At 33.6% G+C, this 11,194-nt stretch overlaps 1 protein-coding gene across 2 annotated transcripts; it reads right to left on the reverse strand.

Annotated features, from left to right (window-relative positions):
* Positions 1–1,560: 1,560 nt before the first annotated feature.
* eaf1 (ELL associated factor 1) lies at positions 1,561–8,438 on the reverse strand. Of its 2 annotated transcripts, none has more exons than XM_061915393.1 (6): positions 8,142–8,438; positions 6,547–6,641; positions 5,509–5,645; positions 2,686–2,864; positions 2,451–2,606; positions 1,561–2,330 (listed from the first exon to the last, which is right to left on the reverse strand). In XM_061915393.1, exons 1-6 carry the CDS (start codon positions 8,272–8,274, stop codon positions 2,281–2,283), a joined length of 750 nt encoding a protein of 249 aa, XP_061771377.1. In that variant the 5' UTR covers positions 8,275–8,438; the 3' UTR covers positions 1,561–2,280. The 2 variants fall into 2 exon arrangements, with proteins under 2 accessions (XP_061771377.1, XP_061771376.1); XM_061915392.1 differs by having other exon boundaries at positions 2,406–2,606; positions 8,142–8,437.
* Between the last annotated feature and the right edge of the window lie 2,756 nt (positions 8,439–11,194).

Below are 11,194 nucleotides of genomic sequence, written 5' to 3' on the forward strand. Positions count from 1 at the left end.
ATGGAAGACAACATTGATTTGAAGTGGTGGGCCAAATTAAAAAAATGATATGGAAGGCAACATTGAATTATGTGGCAGGCCATTTTAAATAAATGACATGGAAGACAACATTTAAATGTTGCGGGCCACGATAAATTAATCATATGGTAGACAACATTAAATTATGTGGCGGACTACTTAAGTTAATGACATGAAAGACAACATTGAATGGAAGTGGTGGGCCAAATTAAATAAATGACTTGGAAGGCAACATTGAATGGAAGTGCTGGGCCAAATTAAATAAATGACATGGAAGGCGAAATTGAATAGAAGACAACATTGAAATGTCGCGGGCCACATTAAATTAATGATTTGGAAGACAACATTAAATTCTGTGGCGGACCACTTAAATTAATGACATGGAAGACAACATTGAAATGTTGCGGGCCACATTAAATAATGATATAGAAGACATTAATAAATTACGTATGTGGCGGGCCACATAAATTAATGACATGGAAGACAAAATTGATTGGAAGTGGTGGGCCAAGTTAAATTAATGACAGGGAAGACACAAGAAATTATTTGGTGGGCCAAATTAAATTAATGACATGGAAGACAACATTGAATGGAAGTAGTGGGCCACTTTAAATAATTGATATGGAAGGCAACATTAAATTATGTTGCGGCCCTCATTAAATTAATACGGAGCCCCTAAAGGGACATGGGGATTTTTTTTCGAGATACATGTCTAAAAAAAAAAAAAATCCCCATGTCCCTTTAGGGGCTCCGTACTTTAGGGGCTCCGTACAATGTTAATATTTCATCATTGATATATAAACTATCAGACTGCGTGGTCGGTAGTAGTGGGTTTCAGTAGGCTTTTAAGGATGCTGCATACCACTTTAAATGACGCTGCAAACCACACTGAATGACGTTAAATGATGTGAATGTGTTGGGCCACGATATATATGTATGTATGTGTGTATATATATATATATATGTGTGTATGTGTGTGTGTGTACCCCGCCTTCCGCCCGATTGTAGCTGAGATAGGCACTAGCGACCCCAAAGGGAATAAGTGGTAGAAATGGATATATATTTTATATATATATATATGTATATATATATATATATATATATATATATATATATGTATACACATTTCTACCACTTACATATATATATATAGTCAAAAGCTTAAAATTGTCTGCATAGACACAATTTGTAAGCCTGTATGTATGCATATATATATATATATATATACACGTGTATGTGTATGTCTATATATACGTGTGTATTTATGTGTGTGTGTATATATATGTGTACATGTGTATGTATGTGTATATGCATATATGTGTATATATCCGCAAAGTTCAAAAAGCAGGTTGTGTAATGTGTGACCATGTGTGTTGACTTTTTGTCTAGGTCACTTTTTTTTTGCGCCATGACTAGGAAATGTTACTTGGATTAGGTCATATAAGTGAATTGGCATCAAGGAACAATTCATGGTCATTGACCTGAATCACTCACGTTGGCCATAGGACGGCGGAAAATGTGCAGCAATAAGGACGTCAGATATTTAAAATGTATGTTGTCTTTATTGTTCAATTAATTGACTTATTGACAATCTTTGGCGTATAATTGTAGTTTTTTTTTCTTTTTCAAATGCCTCTGGTATTTAAGGCTTTTCAAGGCCTTAATTTTTGTCAAATCCATTTGATAACGTTTAATGATACGCAGAAACCCCGCGCCAATGAGTGTGCCACACAATCACAGAGGCATCATTCAGCCAACACGAGGTCGATTCTTCGCGGCTCAACTAAAAAATACATGAATTTTAAAAGCCGTTTTCCACTCACGACTCCTTTCTACTTTGTATCTTTTATTTAAATACCTTTTTTTATGTACACATCCCTTAAGGAAACAAGCAAGACGACAAAAGATAAATATACTGGAAAGTAGCACACCACTAACTAAAAAAAGTCAACAAAAAGGTGATCGGGAACACAACATTTCAAGGTAGTCTGAGTAAAACACACTTAGTGGTTAACACCGGACATTTTCCCTTTTTTGGAGCTCTGCTAGTGTGCAAGTTTACCCACAATCCTCTCTGCTAAAAGATGCGAGGAGGAGAGGTCACCTCTTCCTGCTCTCAGAAGTCAGTTAAAACAAAAGTAGAGAAAATAAAATACTTCCTTCTAAAATATACAGCTACACTCTTGTAGAAAATCAAATGTACATCAAAAAATACACTCTGGGTGTTGCTGCTTCTGCTCGTGCGAGGGGGAGCGGGGCCAATCAGTTGTCGTCGCTGTCGCTGCCCGACTCGCTGAGCTGGAGGTCGCTTCCTGTTGACGTGGAGAGGCCTTGTTAGAACGCCATTGTCGTTTCTGAAGTGTCTAAAAGACAACACGGGAACTCACGAAGCGTGTTCAAGAGCTGGTTGTCGCCAGGCGGCTGCCGCTCGCCTCCGTTGGCGAGGGGGTGGCGTCCGGGCGAGGGGGGAGCGGGCGGGCGCGGGGCTTCGTGCTCGCCGTCGCTGCTGTCCTCGCCGCTGGCCGAGTCGGACGAGCTGCTGCCGCTGCTGCTCATCTGCTCGATGACGTCCACCTCCGCCCGCAGCTCTGTTGGCGGCACCGACCGCCGTTTCAGCTCTCTGGCTTCACTCTACAGTAACGTGCGTCTGTCGCGTGGAGGCCTCACCTCTTTTGATGTCGTCCAGCTGCGGCTCGGGTGAGGAGTTGTCCTTGGAGGGGGACGGAGACGGCGATGTCTTGACGGCCACGCCGGGCTTCGTCGGGGCCCGGAACTGAGGGCCGGGCATGTTGGTGCGGACCGCCTGCTGCTCGATGCGAGCCTGGATCTTACTGCTGCCCTCCGCCCTGGGAGAAACATACACTAATTGTACATGTGTTTGCTGCCCCCGTGTGGAGAAACGTAGTCCTTACAATTAAAAATAAATAAATAAATGGGTTGTACTTGTATAGCGCTTTTCTACCTCCAAGGTACTCAAAGCGCTTTGACACTACTTCCACATTTACCCATTCACACACACATTCACACACTGATGGAGGGAGCTGCCATGCAAGGCGCCAACCAGCACCCATCAGGAGCAAGGGTGAAGTGTCTTGCTCAGGACACAACGGACGTGACGTGGTTGGTTCTAGGTGGGATTTGAACCAGTGACCCTCGGGTTGCGCACGGCCACTCTCCCACTGCGCCACGCAAAAACAGGGACAGAATGAAATTAATACATCTTTAATTAATTTATTAAATGTGCCGTTTAGCAAATTAATTTATTAAATGTGCCGTTTAGCAATTAAATTTGTAATTGAATACATACATATTAAATGTAGCTTTAATTAAGTGAATTTAAAATTATATTTAATTATTTTTTACAACTGAGAGGGTGACTTGTCCAGGGTGTACCCCGCCTTCCGCCTGATTGTAGCTGAGATAGACACCAGTGACCCCAAAGTGTATAAGCGGTAGAAAATGGATGGATGGATGTTTTACAACTCAAGAATGTCGCTAAAAGTAGTCATTACAATTAAAAACACTTGCAATATAAAGAGGGACAGAATGAAATTAATACATCTTTCAGTATTTTATTAAATGTGTCGTTTAACAATTACATTTGGAATTAAATACATAGGTTATTAAATGTGTCTTTAATTAATTCACTTTAAAATTATATTTATTTAATTCATTGTTTTGCAATTCACCAATGTGGCTAAATGTAGTCATTACAATTAAAAACACTTGCAATAAAGAGGGTCAAATGGGATAGTATGAAATTAAAACATCTTTCAGCAATTTATTAAATGTGTTGTTTAGCAATTAAATTTGGAATTAAATACGTACATGGTATTAAATGTGTCCTTAATTAACTTTAAAATTATATTTAATTATTTGTTTTACAATTCAACAATGTGGATAAACACAGTCACTACAGTTAAAAACACTTGCAACAAAGAGTGTCACATCAGGGACAGAATGCAATTAATACATCTTTAAATAATTTATTAAATGAGCCATTTAGCAATTAAATTTGGAATTAAATACATATTATTAAATGTGTATTTAATTAAATTCAAAATTATATTTACAATTCAACAATGTGGCTAAACATAGTCATTACAATTAAAAACACTTGCAATAAGTAGGTCACATCAGGGACAGAATGAAATTAATACATCTTTCAGTAATTTATCAAACGTGTTGTGTAGCAATTACATTTGTAATTAAATATGTAAATGTTTCTAAAGATGTCTTTAATTAATTCAATTTAAAATGATACTTATTTATTATTTTTCACAATTCAACAATGTGGTTAAACGTAGTCATTACAATTAAAAACACTTGCAATAAAGAGGGTCACAAGGGATAGTATGACATTAAAACATCTTTCAGCAATGTATTAAATGTGTTGTTTAGCAATTAAATTTAGAGTTAAATACATACATGGTATTAAACGTGTCCTTAATTAATTAACTTAAAAATTATATTTAATTATTTGTTTTACAACTCAACGATGTGGAAAAACACAGTGACTACAATTAAAAACACTTGCAACAAAGAGTGTCACATCAGGGACAGAATGCAATTAATACATCTTTAAATAATTTATTAAATGTGCCGTTTAGCAATTAAATTTGGAATTCAATCAATCAATCAATCAATCAATGTTTATTTATATAGCCCCAAATCACAAATGTCTCAAAGGACTGCACAAATCATTACGACTACAACATCCTCGGAAGAACCCACAAAAGGGCAAGGAAAACTCACACCCAGTGGGCAGGGAGAATTCACATACATACATATTATTAAATGTGTCTTTAATTAATTAAATTCAAAATTATATTTAATTCATTATTTTTACAATTCAACAATGTGGCTAAACAGTCATTACAATTAAAAACACTTGCAATGAAGAGTGTCACATCGGGGACAAAATTTAATTAATACATCTTTCAGTAATTTATTATGTGTGTCTTTTAGCAGTAAAATTTGAAATTAAATACGTATATGTTATCTACTGTGTCTTTAATTACTTAAATCTAAAATTATAATTATTTTATTAATTGTTTTACAATTCAACAATGTGACTAAACATAGTCATTACAATTAAAAACACTTGCAACAAACAGGACATAATGAAATAAATACATCTTCAAATAATTAAATGTGTCATTAATTAATATAATTTTGAATACATAACATGTAATTTATAAATATATTTATTTGACTAGTCCACTATTTTTACAATTTAATGTATTTTATTATGCAAATGTTTAAAAATTGGAATATTCATGATTTGAAGAAAAAATTAAATTGTGAAATAATTAGTTCAATCATGAAATGAAAAAATACTTCTCCATTAAATAAACAAATGACACATTTAATAACACATCTATTTACCTCCAATTATAAAAAAATAAAAAGCATTTTAATGTATTTATTTAATATTGTCCCATTTGACCGTCCATATTGTACAACACGTTGTCTTGACGACGTACTTACCTGGTTTTCTTCACCTGGATGCTGCTGCTCAGCTTCTCCAGGACAAATCCTCCGGTGTCGTGGTTGATGATGAGCACGCAGTCCTTCTGGTACTGCCGCTTGTTGCCTTTGAACACCGTCATCGGTGGCGTGGAGCCCTGCAGCCACGACGGCAAGTTTGATTGTCAACATTCCTAATCTTGCCATATTTTTTTCAAACATGTATGCATATTTGTGTACCCCGACAGTCTAAAAACATGCAGATCTTAACAAGTAACGAGCAAGGGCAAGGGTGTCAAAGTAAGTTTATATGGGGGGGCCACATGGAGAAAAATCTACTCCCAAGTGGGCCGGACTGGTAAAATCACAACACGTTAACTTAAAAATAAAGACAACTTTAGATTGTTTTCTTTGTTTAAAAATAGAACACGCACATTCTGAAAATGTACAAATGATAATGTTATTGTTGTTGTTTTTTTACACTTACATGTAGCAGTTAATAGTATTCTACCTTTATTTGTCATTATTTATAATTTGTAAATAAACGATGTGATAATGTTCATCAGTCAAATCATTGGTGTTCATTTTCAATCTATCAAGATAAAAAAAAAATATCAAAATCAAATTACAGGATGTTATTCATGTAGTTTGCTCATTTTCCTTGACTGGTGCACTAATGTGGTTTATTTTTTTTACTTATGTAGCATCATCTTCAAAGATACAAAGAATTGCTATTGTGACATCTAGTGGACACATTTAGAACAGCTGTTTCTTTCATTGAAAAAGTTTAGCTAATTTTTAGACTTAGCAAACACTTACGTTTGACTCCCCTGTTTGACAGAATACCACACAGTTGATTACAGGTTATTGTGTGTAGAATTTTGTTGAAGAAAAAAAAAAGCATTCCATTTTGGAATAAGACTACATAACATGTATAAAAAGTGCTGCAAATACTTTTTTCAAGCATTTGCATGAAAAAACGTCTCACAATTGGGAGTCGGTTCTCAGCATGAGCCTAAAAGAGCCGTTCATTAGACGCGATCTGGTGAGAAATTTTACCGGAATGTGAGGCAGCGTGATGGTGACTTCGTCCCCTTTGCCGACATGCAGCTCTCCTTCGCAGCTCGTGTCGATGGAGGCTGGCTTGAAATCATCTAAGATGTATGCAATAAAGAATAAGTGCTACTTTCTTACAAATGCATTACGTCATAGAAAATAAATGCTACTTCCAATTGCATTACGTCATAGAAAAGAAATGCTAGTTCCAAATGCATTACGTCATAGAAAATAAATGCCACTTCCAAATGTCTCACGTCAGAGTAAATAAATGTTACTTCTAAATGCATTACGTCATATAAAATAAATGCTACTTACTTCCAAGTACATTATGTCATAGAAAATAAATGTCACTTACTTCCAAATGCATTACGTCATTGAAAATAAATGTGACTTACTTCCAAATACATCACGTCATCAAAAATAAATGTCACTTACGTCCAAATGCATTACATCATAGAAAATGAATGCTACTTAGTTCCAAATGCATTACATCATAGAAAATGACACTTACTTCAAACTGCATTACGTCATAGAAAATAAATGTCACTTACTTCCAAATGCATTACGTCACAGAAAATAAATGTTACTTCCAAATGCATTACGTCATAGAAAATGACACTTACTTCAAACTGCATTACGTCATAGAAAATAAATGTCACTTACTTCCAAATGCATTACGTCACAGAAAATAAATGTTACTTCCAAATGCATTACGTCACAGAAAATAAATGTAACTTCCAAATGCATTACGTCATAGAAAATAAATGCCACTTACTTCCAACTGCATTACGTCATAGAAAATAAATGCTACTTACTTCCAAATGCATTGCGTCATAGAAAATAAATGCAACTTACTTCCAAATGCATTACATCACATAAAATAAATGCAACTTACTTCAAAATCCATTACGTCGTAGACAATAAATGCTACTTAATTCCAAATGCATTATGTAAATCAAAATAAATCCTACTTACTTTCTATAACATTATGTCATACATAATAAATACTGCTTCCAAATGCATTACGTCATAGAAAATAAATGCCACTTCCAAATGCATTACGTCACAGAAAATAAATGCAACTTACTTCCAAATGTATTACGTCACAGAAAATAAATGCAACTTACTTCCAAATGCACTGCGTCATAGAAAATAAATGCTACTTAGTTCCGAATGCATTATGTAAATCAAAATAAATCCTACTTACTTCCTAATACATTATGTCATACATAATAAATACTGCTTCCAAATGCATTACGTCATAGAAAATAAATGCCACTTCCAAATGCATCACGTCACAGAAAATAAATGCAACTTACTTCCAAATGCATTGTCATAGAAAATAAATGCAACTTACTTCCAAATGCATTGCGTCATAGAAAATAAATGCTACTTAATTCCGAATGCATTATGTAAATCCAAATAAATCCTACTAACTTCCTAATACATTATGTCATACATAATAAATACTGCTTCCAAATGCATTACGTCATAGAAAATAAATGCCACATCCAAATGCATGACACAACATTTACACACAAAATATAATGGTTAAAAAAAAATCAAGGTAAGTAGTAAAAAGATATTGATCTTACATCTAATGGTGTGGAAGGAGGACTTGGGCCTCTTCTCGAAGCTTTCTCCCAGCTTTAAAACATGCTCCTCTTTGTCCAGCAGCGGGTTCGTACTTCCGTTCATGTCGTCTTCTTTCTGTTTATCACAGAACATTCACGCTGGTTTCACTGATATTAAAAAAAATAAATAAATAAATAACAAAAGCTCCTTAAATCGGCCAGATTGATTTGATAAAAGTCGGCAATGTGGGAGTTAGCTCACGAGCTAACAGTTAGCAAAATATCCCTTACGTCATCGGACCACGCCTTTTCCGGTTTTACTCGTCCGTCACGCAATTTGACGTTTTTATTTTTAACATTTCTAAATGCTTGAATATTTACGCATATAAACATTTAAACGCATTTTTTCTGTGTAGAAATAAGTTAACGTGCATTCTAGTGAACAGAAGTACCCGGACACATTTCCGTGAAAGACAAGAATGTAGTTTTTGTTTGTTTGTATTGTTTTTGAATATGAAACGGTTTTTAATTTGGATTATGTGTCATACAACAAAACTAAAAATCATCAGTTGACCGAAATGAAAAACAAACCAAAAAACAGGTGTTTTGTTCCATATATCGACATCAGAACCGGAAGTTGCTATTTTTCAATTGTATTTATTTATTTAATTTATTGAAAAACAAATTAAGGCACTTTCAACAAAAAGGAATGAAAACAAAAGAAAATACAAGTAGAGTAATAAATAATAATCTAAAAAAAAATATATATATACATATATATGTGTGTATTTTTAAATTATATAAATATACATATATATATATACGTATTAATAATATATATATATACGTATGTATATATATGTATTAATAATTCTATATATGTATATATATATGCATATGTATTAATAATTTATATATATATATATATATATATATATATATATATATATATATATATATATATATATATATTTAAATGTTTTTAACAAAGACATCAATTTAAGGGCTTTTGTACTCTTAATCATCCCCCAAGATTTGATTGATAATTGTAAACCATTAAGCCAATTAGAAAATGTTCTAGTAAACAGAAGTACCCGGACACCGACAGTAGCTATTTTTTAATGTATTTTTTATATAAAAAGGTTTAATTTTGATTATTTGTCATTCAAAAAAGCCTAAAAATCACCAGTCAACAGAAATGAAAAACAAACCAAAAACAGATGTTTTGTTTCATATATCGCCATCGGGACCGGAAATTGCTATTTTTCATTTGATTTTTTGATTTTTATTATTTAACAACAAACATCCGTATATAATTCACTCAACAGTCAAGGTACTTTCAAAAACAAGGAAACAAAACAAAAGCAAATAAAGATAGAGTATTAAATATAAATAAATAATAATAAAAATATATGAAAAAAAGACAAAAAGGACTACCTAAATCACTTTCTAAGTTTTTAACAAAGATGTAAATTTAAGGGATATTGCACTCCTAATCATTCTCCAAGATTTGATTGATAATTGTAAACTATTGAGCCAATTAGAAAATGTTCTAGCAAACAGAAGTACCCGGACACATTTCAGTGAAAGACACGACGGCCTGTGTGTTGATTTTATACTTCTGTAATGCTAAAATGTGACTTTTTAATATATTTAACCCTTTAAAATGCACATTCAGAACTGGGGTCGTTCTGAAAGTAATATCAAAGCAAGGAGAACCATCGTGAACGTTTTGTTAAAATGTATGAATAAATAAAATACCTTCTACATTTGTTTCTAGTAATGTATAAGTACACATTTTATTATTTTATTGGCATCAAACAACATTTGGGGATTTGTTTTTCCACCACCAAACAATTCAAATATGACGTCACGACAGGCGGAAGCTTATACTAATCCAAGTTCTACACGGACACTTGTAGTGAGCGAAGAGTCACGTGATGAACATACTTGTCCTAAAATGAATAAAACAAACACATTTTGTGTAATGCACTTATTAAACGTATCATTATATGCGGTATATATTGTTATTTGCCAAGATGTAAATAATAAGTGTTAATTTAAAAAAAAATCCCCAAAGTAATTATTTAAAGACATACTCACTGTTGTCCAACCTCTTCCTGACGCTGTTTAACGTGCCCCAAAAAAATAATTTATTTTTAATTGAACCAATATTATAACTACAACATGGATAACGAAATGTGCATTTGCACTCGCAAATTTGTTTCGATTAAAAAATACACATCATTTTTTTTTATTATTATTTAAACGCGTTAAACGTTTGTGGTGACGTCATGTCGTGAGCCACACAATACACGACTTGTCGTTACCTCTCTTTCACGAAATAAATAAAACAACACGTTTGTTTTACGTCGACTTTTTCCTCTTAAAGTTTCACTTAAAGATTCCCGTTTGTTTGTCGTCAAGATTCGGAATTTTAGGCAAAAAAAAAAAAATACTTTATTTGTCATGCAAGTGGTCAGAAATAATTGCCCGGCTTCTAAAATTTACACATAACAAAGCATAAAAGTATATATATTTTTTAAATATATATATATATATATATATATATATATATATATATATATATATATATTTTTTTTTTTTTTTTTTTTTTTTTTTTTTTTTTACGGTAATAATGAGTGTGATGGGATCGATACATGCAGTTCTCTACTGCTTATTTTCACAAATGTCCTTTTCGGACATGATGTGATGTGAGGTGTTAAAAATTGTTTGATGTATTGTGTTGTAAATGTGCTCATGTTCGAAATAAACTAAGAAAGAAAGAAAGAAAAAAAAATATGCATCCATCCATCCATTTTCTACCGCTTATCCGCTTATTCCCTTTGGGGTCGCGGGGGGTGCTGGTGCCTCTCTCAGCTGCAATCAGGCGGAAGGCGGTGTACACCCTAGACAAGTCGCCACTTCATTGCAGGGCCAACACAGATAGACAACATTCACACACACATTCACACACTATAGGGCCAATTTAGTGTTGCCAATCAACCTATCCCCAGGTACATAATATATAAATATACATAATATGTATGGATGGATACAAGTTACTGGACACA

The sequence above is a fragment of the Nerophis ophidion genome, linkage group LG11, assembly GCF_033978795.1.
Source record: "Nerophis ophidion isolate RoL-2023_Sa linkage group LG11, RoL_Noph_v1.0, whole genome shotgun sequence".
Lineage (NCBI taxonomy): Eukaryota > Metazoa > Chordata > Actinopteri > Syngnathiformes > Syngnathidae > Nerophis > Nerophis ophidion.

Coding starts and splice junctions, on each gene's coding strand:
- eaf1 (XM_061915392.1), bottom strand. CDS start 8,274: ATGTTCTGTGATAAACAGAAAGAAGACGACATGAACGGAAGTACGAAC. Junction 5,646..6,546: donor TCACGCTGCCTCACATTCCG/GTAAAATTTCTC, acceptor TCGTGGCTGCAG/GGCTCCACGCCACCGATGAC. Junction 2,607..2,685: donor GCTGGACGACATCAAAAGAG/GTGAGGCCTCCA, acceptor TGCCGCCAACAG/AGCTGCGGGCGGAGGTGGAC.